The 13,924-nt window shown below is 40.7% G+C and overlaps 1 protein-coding gene across 5 annotated transcripts in view; it reads left to right on the top strand.

Moving 5' to 3' along the window:
* Positions 1-754: 754 nt before the first annotated feature.
* The window catches only part of TUT7 (terminal uridylyl transferase 7), a 32,337-nt gene continuing 19,167 nt past the window's right edge, over positions 755-13,924 (top strand). For 4 of the 5 annotated variants that reach the window (XR_015261418.1, XM_086770124.1, XM_086770122.1 and 1 more), the window contains exons 1-8: positions 755-847; positions 2,960-3,486; positions 8,008-8,183; positions 8,749-8,865; positions 9,896-10,073; positions 10,445-10,533; positions 11,558-11,609; positions 13,361-13,430. Coding sequence is in view for 4 of the 5 variants with exons in the window: in XM_086770124.1 (XP_086626250.1) it covers positions 2,991-3,486; positions 8,008-8,183; positions 8,749-8,865; positions 9,896-10,073; positions 10,445-10,533; positions 11,558-11,609; positions 13,361-13,430 (1,178 nt within the window). In the remaining variant the exon portion in view is untranslated. Of the gene's footprint in view, positions 848-1,544; positions 1,682-2,959; positions 3,487-8,007; positions 8,184-8,748; positions 8,866-9,895; positions 10,074-10,444; positions 10,534-11,557; positions 11,610-13,360; positions 13,431-13,924 lie in introns of those variants that run through there. The other variant, XM_086770123.1, reaches the window with a different exon arrangement.

Here is a 13,924-nt window from a genome sequence, read left to right as displayed (position 1 = left end):
TAAGGGAAGCAGAAGATTTTCTTCCACAGGAAACCCAGTACCTGTCCACCTCCACACCTGCCCCTGGTTTTCCCACTCCCTGTAATTTGTTTCTGCTTCTCATGAGTAATTTGCTCCGATGATGAGCTGCTTCCACTGGAGTGGTTAGTTTGAGAAGACACTCAGACCATGTAGGGTGGGGTTCCGTGCCCAGGGGCTCAGCAATGCCTTCAGTTCTCCAACAGATGAGCCAACGACAGTTACGTTCAGGGACGATTCTGTGGCAGTGGCTTATATTACACCGTTCCTGCGATTGCTCAGGCCAATCCATTTATTTACCACTGCATTTCCAGGGAGATGACGGCAGTGGACACCTCACACCTCTTTAGTTTAGCTGGGATCCACAGAACACTAATCACCGTGTTCTCCCAGCTGCGGGGAGGAGCTTTCTACCCTCACTCGGGGGTCCTGCGTTGGCAGGGCTGGCTGCAGCACGACGCCTCCGCCACCGGCAGCCTCGACCCACACGCTGCTGCAGCCTGCGCTCCGCCGCGGCTGGGAGCCCGGTGACGAAGGGAGGCCAGCGGCGAAGGGAAGCCCGCGGGCGGGAGACCGGCGGCGAAGGGACGGCCGTAGGCCACCACCCGCAGGCCGCTCCCGCCCAGGGCCCAAACACGCCCCCCGTCCCGCTCCTGCCACCAACGCCACCGCCCCTCCCCGTCCCGCCCTGCCCGGCCGCGGCCACGCCCCGGCGGGCGGTGCCGGGCTGCCGGAAGACCCGGGCGAATCGGCGGTGCTGGGGGACTGGTGCTGTTTCCGCCGTGGCACAATGGCGGGGCAGCGGTAGTCGGCGGGTAGTCGGCGGCCGGTGAGTGCCCATCCCTCGGCGGGTGGCGGCTGGTGGCCGGGCGAGGCCTTCCGCAGCAGCGGGCGTTGTCCGCCGGCGTCCTCTCCCCCTCGCCCGCCCCTGCGCTTCCCTCCCTCCCTTCCTGCCCCCCCCCCCGCCCCCGCCGCGGGCCCAGGCCGCGGCCCGCCTGCCCCCCTCGCGCCCACGGGCTGTCCGCCTGCGGCAGCTGGGCAGGGCCGAGCGGAGCGGGGCGGGGCGGGGCGGGGGGAGAGGGAGCGGGAGCCGCCGTGCCCCACAGCCCCCGCCTCTGCCCTGCGGAGGCCGCCTGGTTGTACCCCCGCCTCTCCCAGGCCGTTCCCCGGGCCTTCGGTTGTTCGGAAGGTGGGAGCGAGGCAGGAGGGGGCTGAGGGCCTCCGTCGGCCGGCGGGAGGACTGGAAGGAGGAGGCCGGGAGCTGCTGCGTGGGAGCAAGGGAGCTGCGGCCCACGTAGTGTGTTTCCTGCGTGGGGGTGACGGAGGCCGGTATCGTAACGCTTGCCCCTGGGTCCCGCTGGCAACTTGGCCGGCGCTGCCTGCTGCCTCTGGCCCCGCAGGGGGGCACCTCGTCCCCGCGCTGCGTTGCTGCTGTCCCTCCGGGGCAGCAACCCCGCGCCAGGCCAGCATCGCGCGTCGTGGCTGGGAGCCAGGGGCGAGTGTAAACTTTGACTCTGCGCTCCTTCCCGGTGCAGGGAGTGTGTCATGATCCAGGCTGGTGGCTGGGGCGTGGGCCTTGCTTCTGGGGATGACTCTAAAACAAGCTGGGTTTAGGTAACTCTGAAATTCAGATTTGGCGGCAGTTTCTTTCCTAAAGTAAGAAGTGAGTTCACTTTGTGCATTTTAGACTTTTCTTTCTACTCTTAGGTGGAATAGCTGTGTCTCCACAGTTACACATAACTGGCTATGAATTCGCGTCTTTAGCACAGCAATCCTACTTGTTTTGTCACTCATGTAGGAGCAAAAACCTCTTCTGCTTACAAGGAGGATAAACGTCAAAAGCCTCAAGCCTATAGAAAGCAGACACTGAGATGCCTAAGGGTGCCTTTGGGGCCTGCAGAACTTTAAAAAAAAATTAAGAAAATCAGATACCCTACTGCCATATTAAAGGCAACAAAAGGGCCTTTCCTGCTGTTTAGGTGCCTCTTGCAAATCCCTGCAGCCTTCTATGCATCCTTAAGCACATACATGTCTTTTGAAAGAGAAAACCTTTGTTGTTTGGTTGTACGTGGCTGTATTTAAATCATACAACATTCAGTGTTGATGACAGTGTGATGCTGCTGCTTACATGTGTTTAGCCAGTCTCTTCCAGGTAACTTCCCCTTTCACAGTCCACACAGGTTTATGCTAACGTTGGAGTTATACCTCCCTGGAAGTCTTTTACACTGAGAACATGGACATGACCAAATTGGGGGAGGTGGGGAGAGGAAATTGGTGGCCCAGATATTTTAGAGAATGTGAAATATGAGTGCTTAATACCCAATAATGTGATGCCTCAGAATGCTGGTCTAGGTTAAATGGGCGGACTGCACTGGGCAGTACAGCATTGTTTCTTAATCATTGTATCAGATTTGCCTGACAGATGGATTGCTACTCAACTTCTACATCTCTGTCTGCTCTGATCACAATTTTCATTCTTAATAAGGTGAAGAGTGTCTGCTGGGGGGGTGGGGAGAGAAATAGGGATATTCAAGTGATGTAGAGTAGGTTTGGGACTGTCCTACATATTCTATATGTCACAAAGTTCCTTCAGTAGTTTTTTCAAACCTTTCCTGTACTGAGCTGAGACTCCGATGGGGACTCTTAGAAGGACTTATCTGTCCTAATGGCATCTAGACCTTAATGCCAAAAAAGCCATAGACCGTCTCTGCATTTTGTGAACCACCTGTAGGTGTTAGGCACTTTAAGAGGAGAAATCTAGCTGAGTTTTGAACTGCCTTTTTTTTTTATTTGAGCAAATTTTGCTTTTCCCCAAGACTTGCTTGCCTTCATGATGTTACAGAGCCAGGGCTTTGATTGTTGGGATTCCTGTAACAATTAATAACCAGTGTTTATTGCTTGATTAATTTTAAAATATGACATATGACTTTTTAATTTCTAGGTGGGAATCACTAAATGGAACAGCAATAACCATGGGAGATGCTGCAAAACCTTGCTTTGCCAAACAAAATAAGGAACAGGAAATTTTACATCAAGAAGAATTAAAAGGAAGTCCCTTACAGAAAGACTACCGAGTCATGGATGAATATGAAAATGGCCATAGCAATAAAATAGATACCAGCCTGCAAAAGAAAAAGGGAACAGCCAGTCATTACGGAACCAGTCCCAAGCGAGGGCCACGTAGTGTTTTGAGTAGCCCAAATTCACTTAAAAACACAACTTACAGTCAAGGGTCAAAGTTAAACGATACCCAAAGAGACCAAATGAAGAAGTGGGTATCTGATGACCACCATGGTACTTCTGACAGCTGGAGAGAGTATAGATCTGTGGCCTGGATTCCTGTGCATAGCAGGACCAGAAAGGACTCTCTTCATGAGTTTGAAGGTACTGGAAACAGAAATGTAAGACGACAACTTCAGGAAGACTTAATGAGTGAAGATGTGCCAGACATGCAGAAAGGAAGCGCCGGTAATCAACCTGTTTGTTTGCTTTTACAGAGCTATCCAGTAAAGTAGCTTTCTGTGCACATTACTGGAAAGTAAAATTTCAAGGTTCACTGTTAAAGCAAAAAACCATTTTTGTTCTGTCATATAGTGCAAACTATTGACTGTACTGTACTGCAGCACTTCAAACAAATTGTTGCAGCGAATGATACAGAACTTGTTTTATAAATTGTGTTATCTTTGTAAGTTAGTTTACAAGTGGTAGAAGTAAGTAGATTGCAATATCTGTGTGGTGTCCCTATTTGCACTTTTCCAGATACAATTTGATGCAATCTGTCAAGGCTGATAAGGGATGTTTCAGCTGATACAGGGTCAGATTTTGGAGCTACTGATGAGGTCTGTAACAACATGTCGTAATGAAGATTTAGAACAATGCCTCATAGATTTTGTGAGAACTTAATACGAGCAACAGCAATAACACAAAACTAATTCTCCGTGCATATTGAACTTCTCTGTGGACAATTGGTACTAATAATGAGAGTACAAACCCTAAGTATTGAAATGCAAGAAAGAACAGGCTAAGGGAGGATAAAATGATCAATAACATAAGATATTAATTGAATGTGAGTACTAGAAGGAAGTGTAAGCAGATCAAAGCAGAAAGAGAAAGCTTTAAAGATAATATAATTAGATAAAATAAGAAAGACTAAGGCATGGATGAGATGCTGCTAAGACAGAACAACTGCATGTTAGCAAGAAATCTGGCTTGTTTTACTTAAGACTGGGGGCCAAAGACAGTGTTGATCTGCCCTCTGGTTGAGAAGGAAAGCTATTGCTGGTTGATCCTGGGAAGTCCAGGCCTTTCCTTTGTTATCAGCTGTCACTAATGTTAAACTGTGAGCAGGTGCCCACTGTCTCTCATTGTTAGAAGTAAGTTGTGCACTTAAGGTCAACCTCAGATGAGGAGAGAGCAGAGTAGAATGCTTTTGCAAGCTTGTTCTCAAATTTGCTGGGTCTAATTAACTTTGTTCTGTGAAACTTCAAGAACTCACTGAAGTAGATTTTCAGAACCAGCAGCAATCATACCTGAGAGCTTATTCAGGAGAAGTGAGCTAATGGCATATAAGAAAGGGTAAGCGTCTCTTAAAAGTGGAATTAAGAAAATGGTATGCAACTTTAATCTTGGAGATCTGTTCTGAAGCAAATAATGTAACCTACTATAAGTATCTGAAAGGTAACAAAGAGATGAGTAGCAGTAAACTTGGGTTTGTTGAGAAAAAAGTATGCCAAGTCCTTCTAATTTATTTATTTAAAACAGTGATCAGTCCCCTGTGGATGTGGGAGAAGCAGTTACTAGCACATATTGCTAGTAGGAGTACTGTAGTACTTTAGACACTCTTAATGTGACAGTCCTGTAAGTAAACTGGAGCTAACCTCTCTAGATGAAATTAATACAGGACACTTGCAGAGCTAATTACGTTACTCAGAAAATACTTAACAAAGATTTTGTCAAAATTATAAGCATTGAGCAAGCATCTATGAGAATTCTATTCTATTCAATGCTTCTTATATGATTCTGATGATGAATGAAGACAGCATGCTTATTAATTGTGTGCTTTTAAATTTGAATATGTGGTGGAGCTGGTAGGAACTGAATGCAGAAAAGCAGGAAGGTCAGTTAAAATAACTTTGCACAATTGCAGAAATGACCTACAGATAGGATGAAATACAAAAGAAATATGTGCAAATCCCATTTTTTAAGTAGGAATGTCCTCTGTACAAATACAGGAGGAAGTTATTATTGTGAAAGTTGTTATTATATAGTAGTATTTTTTCAGAGAAGAATCTGAAACAGTAGTGAATCAGATGATAATGAGTAGTCAGTGCTATGGTGTTGTGAGGCATGAAAACAAACTCACAGCCTGGAGAACTCAATTTTCTGTAAGTCTTTGGTATCTCAGTTGCAGTACTCTGTCCAGCTTTGGCACCCCACTTGAATAAATAAAATGGAAACAGGCCAAAGAAGAGCAAGAAGAATGCCAGGGCACATAGAAAACAAACTACACAAACTGTAAACAATCCCCAATCTTTCTGTAAAAGGAAAGGGTAGGAAGGCGTGATAACGGTCTTCAGCTGTCTAGAAAGGTATTAAAAAGCTGATGTGGTGATCTGGCTTGCATCTTTGCAAAAGGTGGGACACAAAGGGCCTAAAATTAAGCAAGAAAAGTCCAGATGAGAAATAAGGGGAAACTTTCTAATAGTAAAGCTAGTGAAGTACTGGAGAGGTTGTCTGGGCAGCTCATAGAGTGGGTACCTGAAGGCCTTTAAGAACAGGTTAGGTGAGCATTGCTCAGGATTGACAAAGTTCACTTCATCCTGCTGCAAAGCATAGGCATAGCGTAGCTCACCTCTTAGTCCCTTCAAAAGCTCTAATTCTATGTCGAGTAGCAAGCAGTTGCTAAAAATGTTTATTTTAGCATTTCCTTGCACTTGAAATCTTTTAGGCAGTGATCCCTTTCCTTTATCTTGATGCCTTTTTACTGTAGCTCATAAGAAAGGAGTTTACCAGATCTCTGAGGCACTGATTTTTCTGCAGAAGCTTTAATTTTGACTTGCCTTTAGTACTTTATTTAGTCATTAACCTGTAATTAGACTGTCATTACTGTAACTTCCAAATATTAGAAGTATTTATTTACTTTGTAATTTTTTAAAAGTTACTTAGTGGTTACAGAAATTATTTTTAAGTAGGTAGTTGTAACACACTTTCCTGCAAAGATATTAATTTAATATACATTTTTCTCCAAGTTCTGTCTACTGATCAGTAAAAATGTAGTTGAAAAACTGTGGCGGGTCTTGGGAGTTTAAGCAGGAGAGTCGGTATGGAAAATTGTAGAATCATAGAATAGTTGGGGTTGGAAGGGACCTTTAAAGGTCATCTAGTCCAACCTTCCTGCAAGGAACAGGGACATCTCCAACTAGACCAGGTTGCTCAGACCCCTGTCCAACCTGGCCTTGAATGTTTCCAGGGATGGGGCATCCACCACATCTCTGGGCAACCTGTTCCAGTGTTCCACCACCCTCACTGTAAAAATTTTTTTTCCTAATACCTACTCTGAATCTACCTCCCTCTGTTTTAAAACTGTTACCCCTCATCCTATCACAACAGGCCCTGCTAAAGAGTTTATCCCAGTCTTTCCTGTAGGCCCCCTTTAGGTACTGAAAGGCTGCTATAAGGTCTCCCCACAGAGCCTTCTCTTCTCCAGGCTGAGCAGCCCCAACTTTCTCAGTGTGTCCTCACAGGAGAGGTGCTCCAACCCTCTGATCGTCTCTCTGGACCGTCTCCAACAGGTCCACATCCTTCTTATGTTGGGGACTCCTGAACTGAACGCAGTACTCCAGGTGGGGTCTCACCAGGGCAGAGTAGAGGGGAGGATCACCTCCCTCGACCTGCTGGCCACGCTCCTTTTGATGCAGCCCAGGATGCCGTTGGCTTTCTGGACTGCGCGCGCACGTTGCCGGCTCATGTTCAGCTTCTCATCATGTAAGAGTTCTGGAGTCTAAGGAAGTTACATAAACTTTCTCAGACACTGTTTAAGTGAAAGGTAAAATGTGTTCTGAAGTAATGTGTGAAAATCTGGCCTGATACATTGATTCATGAGATTATTTTTACAGATATTCTTTACACCAGTAGCAATTCCCACTTCAAAATGGTGACAAAGTTTGCTTAAAAGCAGAAGTGGTATTTACATTAACTTGTTCCAGAACTTCTTCAGTAAACATAATAAGCTTTCTAAGCATGTTTATTCTGCCAGTTGTATAGCTTTATTAAGCAAAGTGTGCAAATAATTAGCAAGTTCTTTATTTTTTTACTAACGTAGCCAATAGGGGTTATTATTTTTCCTTCACTTGTCTATTTAATAATGTGAAGGCAATCCTGATCCATACACTGGTTTAACTGAATGGCAAGTGACATTAACAGGCAGTTATTACTGGTGATAATAAATTGTTGTATGTCAGCTAAGCCATGGCAGTGCTGTATCGTAGTGCTATTAGCTCTTACAAATCGTTCAGATTGGCCTACACTTACTAATTCTGTAATGTTCATAGTGGTCTGTGGGTTGCTTCACTTTCCTGCTTGTTTGTCTACCTAAGCCCGACCAAGCATCCTGAAATCTTTAGATATATTTTACCTTTTTGTTATAATAACATATAGGTATGTCTCAACTAGGCAGTGAAATCTGTTGCATTTAGGTTTGGGGGTTTTTTTGCCAGTTTTAACAAAGCTATCTAAATAAGGTTGGTGACTTCAATGGGACAAATTAGTGGTTTTATTAGTTCTGAACAAAGGTTACAACATAAATATTCACTCTTACTGTTAGCAGACTTGCACAGAACAGATTTTGAAACTATACAGGGTAGATGATTTCTATTTTCTTTGACTCGCACATAAGTAGAATGGTAATTTTAAAAAAAAACCCAAACAAATGTAATGCCATGTCATACTCTGAAGTTATTTGACATATTTGCTCTCATAACTCTTTATAAGAGATGAAGAAGCTTAGGAAACCGAGAAGATTGAGAAGAACTAGAAAAGATGAGTATGATCAACATGAAGTGGATGGTCCAGTCATAGATGAATCTGTGCTGTCGGCAAAAGAACTTCTAGGGTTGCAGCAGGCCGAAGAGCGATTGAAGCGAGACTGCATTTATAGACTGAAGAAGGTGCCACTGCCTTTACTTGTATAGTCCTCTCCTATTTTTTTTGTCTTTAAATACAATAGAGGGTCCACTTTGAGCGATTCATCTGACTGTAGCTAGAAAGTCTAGTTACAGAATCATGTGAAGTACAAAATGGGTGCTGTTAATGAATAGTCAAAAGAAGGCAGATTATCCTTTGCTTTTTTGCTATAATAAATCTTGGTTTGCAAGGATTTAAGCACAAAAAATGGCTGTTCCTTTAGTTCATGAATTAAAATCAGATCACTAGATACTGAGGTGGTGGACCAGAAAAGTTTTATTGTATGTTTATTCAATTAATATATTCTTTCATCAGCATTGACTGTTTTCCACTGGAAAAATCAAGGTGTTGGGCTTGATTGACCTAGTACTGCAATTCTTCTGGCATTATATTTGATATGCAAACTTTTTGAATGTAAAGGTGGAGTTAGGAAAGCCAAAGTGAGTCATTCTGGACTTCAGAGTTAGACGTTCAACTTAGCAAGGGTATTGAATGAAATGAAGGTAATATCTTTCTGTATTTTAGAGTTTTTTACTCTCTTTATTTTAGCAACCTCGAAGCTACCCATCAGCAAAATATACCTGCAAATTGTGTGATGTTTTAATTGAGTCGGTGGCTTTTGCCCATAAGCATATTAAAGAGAAAAGACACAAGAAAAGCCTAAAGGTGAGTTAAGGACATTAAAAAGTATAAAATGTAGATTTATTAAATTATCCTCACCTTATTAATGACAATGAAACCATACTGCTTCTAAAATCATTCCTCATTTATTTTTTTTTACTGTGTTTGAATCACCTTAAAAACTATTACTTAGTGATACTGGTAAAAAAGAGTCAGCTTGGGATCTGGACTTTGCTTCTACCCTCAGCTTTGGATTTTAATTTGTACTTTTTCATGCCTATTATTGTTAAAAGAAGACCTCATTTAAAGTATAACTTGGTAATATTTTGTTACTGGTGACTGAAGTATAATAAAAAAGCTGTACCAACTGACTCTTCTGTTTCACTGTTCTATAATTCTTCTTGTAGACTAGTTATGTGTATTTTTCTTAGTGTATATTTCATTGACATATTTCAAAAATGAAGAGTTTTCATCAAGTCCAGAGCAATGAGGAGTAGCAATAAGCAAATATAGTTGGTCTGGCAGAATTAGAAATTATAAGCTATATGTCAGGGTGAAGATTTCAATTCAGAAATACTGTAAATGAAATTAAGAACCCATGGAGTATTACAAATTTGTTTATATGTAAAGGAAATAGGTTTGTTTTGATCATAAACATCAAAATAACTTCCAGCATAACCTCAATTTTACTTTCTATTTTTTTAATTTAATGTCTTCTGTTCCTTCTACTTTCTCAGTGTGATGTGGTCAAAAATATTTGTCTTCTGCAGGTTTTCTATTTCTTCCTCACTAATGCCTACCCTTTCCCACTTCATCGGTGATGAAAGAATTGTTGAGTACTTTTTTAGTGTTCCAAATACCTATATATATACACCTCTGCATGTTACTGATGCCTCCTGCAATATCTAATTCTTTATATCTGTCACAATTTCTCTCCTGATGTTCTTTCTTCCAATTACCTCTGTTATCTGGAAAACCTGTGGTGGTGTTACTTGGCATTAGTTGCAGACATACATTCTAGCAAATTAAGCAACTCAAGAAAATCATTAAAATGCCAGTCTTATTATCTTTAAAGGAAAAGCAAGAAGAACAGCTGCTGACCGCTCTGCCTCCTCCAGTGCCATCCCAGATAGAAGCTATTGGTGTTGCTATTGAAAATGTAGTGCAGGAGTTTGGCTTAAATAATGAAGATCTAGAAGAAAGGCTCAACATTAAAACAGAGATGGAAAACTTACTGCGTCAAAAATTGCCAGGTATTATTTGCAATTTGTTTTAGATTGTAGAAATGCCAACCTTTAAAAAGTGAAAACAGAATTAAAAACCTTGGCTAGCTAAATTCTAAAACAGTATATTTAGTTACTAATCTGTCAAACAACATGATGTGGCAATAAAACCCTGTATCAGAATTAAATTACAATGGTGCTCATAACCCAAACAGACCTGTAGTAAAAAGTGAAGATAAACAGGCCATGGAGGGCATTTCTGTGCTGTTGGAAGATTCTTCTTCATCTCCTGTCGTCATCAAAACGAGATACAGGTTTAAGATCTACTGACAGTGCTGTAAAGTAGCTACAGGCTTAGAATTAGGTATTGAGTAAATGCAGTATAATTCTTTTTGTTGCAGAGTGCTCATTAAGATTGTATGGCTCCTCCTATAGCAGATTTGGTTTCAAAACTTCAGACATAAACATAGATATCCAGTTTCCTGCCAATGTAAGTAAGACCATTGTATTAAATATGTCAAAGTGGTTTTGAATGTTTGCACCTTTATGTAGATTAAAATAGCATGGTAGTATCACTTTTTATGAAATTACACTGGATAAAACAGAGCTACCACATTAAAACAGTCTTAAAATAACATTCTTTGCTTCATAAAACAGTAATGCAGTATAATACAGTTTTGTGTTTTATCAAATCTTCCTTCTGAAAAACTGAGAACACCTAAAACATCTGTACTCCTAGCAGTCCTATGACTCATAATAATTTGTCTTCTTTTATAGCTAGGTTAAATGGCACTTCCATGATCTTATTTCTGTAAATTTTCTAATAACTGCACATCAGAGTTCTTGATTGCTAGATGACTTTTGAGCCCTAAAACCATCTCGCGTCATTTATATGTGGAGTAATTTAAAGTCTTGATTTGGTTTACTAGTTGTTTCTATACATTTTTGTGCTTGAACATTGAACAGAAATTAATGACTTTGAAAAGCTTTTGATTCCATACTTAAACTTACTCCTGCTGTAGTTGATTTGGCAGTCTCATAGTTAAAATTTAGCATTTCCTATAGGAAACAAAGATGGAAATCTTGTAGGGAAAAAGAATGATCCAAGTTCATAAAGTGCATATAATTTTAAAAAGCTATAATTCCAATCTTTAATGTGAGGTAGATGCACTATGTCAGAAGGCGATCATATTTAAGCACACTGAAATAATATTTCTGTTGGTGTTTTTTTTCCACAACCAAGTCCTTGATACAGGTAAAAATAGCTTTAGCTGCTATTACTCCGGGATAATTTTTTTTTTCCTTCATAATAAGCTGAGTTCCTGTTCCGTTTGATACAATTTAGCGATAACTGAGGACTAAAAGCAGTTTTTTTCTGGGTTGCTGTTATTTTGTTTCCTTGCTGCCCTCTCTGGAAGAAAAAACGAAAGTGGCAATATTTTAAAATTTTTTAGAGCTGTGGGAAATCACCTTTTTGACAGCTGTGAAAACAGCTTTATTACTTTTATTGACAGATGACTCAACCAGATGTTCTCTTACTTGTGCAAGAAAGTCTCCAGAACAGTGGTAAGAAAAAATTGTTGTCTTCTCAATTCCATTAAACTATTACTGCTTAGTATTGTTGAATTCCACCTCTATTGAACAGGTAAACCAGATGCTATTCTCTTTTTAGAAAGATATAAGACTGAAAAATACTGCAGGAAATAATAATTGTCAGAACTAAGTTTGGTAATCAGTATTAGGGCTATTGAAGTCCCATTATTTGTGTTGATATGAGAATTTCCTAGTGGGAGGTTTTCTTCTACATTGTAAGTGAAGATGTCTTTTAAACTTCAGGTACACTGTGCTTCCTTTCTTTCCTCAGACTCCTCTATTAGCCATGTATAGTACATAAAGTAGCCTCAGCTCTTCTAACGTGATCAGAAACTTGGTAACATACTTTCAGATTGTGGTCTCTTTTCATAGTGCACATGCCTGTTAGTGCAGTGGGGCCACATACAAATGACTGCAGAAATTTTCAGGTGCAGTAATACAGGCAAGTAAATTTTAAGATCTTAAAAAAAAAAAAGGCACTTAAACCAATTTGAGATTATGTAAGCAAAAAATGAAAAGATAGGAAAGAAACTCTGTCCTTTGAAATGCAGATTACAAAAAGTAGCTTTACTACGTTTTTGACTTGCTTTGTACCCACAGTTGGGAAATCAGACCGTGTGATTCCAAATATGTGTATTAAACATGCATCTGTTTACTGACCTAGATTTTTTGTCATTGCCATCCACACCCCTCATTGTACGTGCATCTTCTTATCTGGTCAGATGACCGTTATAGTCTTGGAAAATGGGGTTATTGTTCAGCCAGACTGGAGGAATGAAGAACCAGATGTCATAAGAAGTTAGGATCTCTAATGTGTTTTGAAAGCAAGCAGTATTTGCATTAATATCTTATGCAAAGTGTTTTTCTGTGAGTCAGAAGACACAGGGACAGAGCATTAGGCGTTTGAGGACCCCAGTGGCAAAAGCAAGATGTTTTCAAAGAAGTCCAATGTCCAAATGCCTAAATAACATGAAGAAAACCTTGTCATTTCAGAATTTTTGAGTAGGGTATCTAAAATTGTTTCATAGTTTCCTCTCTGCTGGCCCAGTGAAACAGTGAGGCATCAAAAAATAAGCCAAATTTAGATCAATAAACTCCACTTGGAGAAAGGACTGCAGTGGTATCTGTACTTTTTTAATGTTAAGATAAAAAATGTAGCTGAACTGCATTTGGAAACCTATATCAAGAATAAGAGGAAAAAATTTCAAGCCTAGCAAGAAAACCTTACATCGTGTCAGTAAGCCTGTTCCATACTTACATAGAGCATTTCTAAATTACCAGGGAAAATAAATTTGGATATTTTCTTTCTGCCTGGTACTGACATAACACTCTGGTTTTTTTCATCTTTCACACAAACATTGTTTTACAGATGTCATTGGTCTGGCTATATGCCTGGATTACTGAAGCCAGCACTTAACCAAAATATACCTGCTTAAGTGTACCTACTGTGATTATGAATTTTGAAAAGTTCCTCTTCTTGAGTATCTTCTTAACAGTGTTTGTCACAGAGTATAGACAATATTCTTCCCACTACATGTGAAAAACTTGCTGTAAAAGAGTGACAGGATTGATCAATCAGATGTACTGAGGTGTTTGTCTCAAAATCAGTCATTTTATTAAGAAGCTGAGGTTCTAGTTGTACTCCTCTATTTGCATCCAGTTCAACATATTTTTTGTCAACACCATGCTTAATGTGGCTTTTTCTTTTTCTTTCTCCTCTCTAGAATCTTTTACGGAAGTTGATGCAGATTTCCATGCTAGAATACCAGTGGTGGTGTGCAGAGAAAAGCAAAGGTCTCAGTTGTCACTTTGTGTGTTCTAATAGTATATAGCAATGTAAATTATATGTACCAACATCTGAAAAAATGAAGTTTCTGTACTAAATTATTACAGTTCCATGGATCTTGAAACACAAACTAACACTCATGGGCAAGTCATTCGTAGCCTAGAATAAGAGGGTAAGGGTTATTCTGTCCTCAGCTGTGTATTTCCCAATCCCTTCAACCATTATGGTTTCCAGCATGTACCCTTACCCTTCCATTTGAGATAACTGCTTAGGCAGAAACTTTCCTTCCTTATGGGTAATGCAGATACCATATTAAATTACAGATTTCTGTAAGGGCAAGATCAGCTTGCTTAGCTTCATTAGTATTTTGAGAACACGTGCAAGACATTTTATTTTGCCCATTTAATGGATATCACTTAAGATTCATGAAACATTGTATGAAGAGCTACTGATACAGAAATACTGCCAGTTATTTGCTGCTACCTTGATCTTTCACTGTTTG

The sequence above is a fragment of the Chlamydotis macqueenii genome, chromosome Z (assembly GCF_036417535.1).
Source record: "Chlamydotis macqueenii isolate bChlMac1 chromosome Z, bChlMac1.mat, whole genome shotgun sequence".
NCBI lineage: Eukaryota > Metazoa > Chordata > Aves > Otidiformes > Otididae > Chlamydotis > Chlamydotis macqueenii.
Note: the sequence above shows the minus strand (reverse complement) of the source record. Positions and strands in the feature narration are given on the sequence as shown.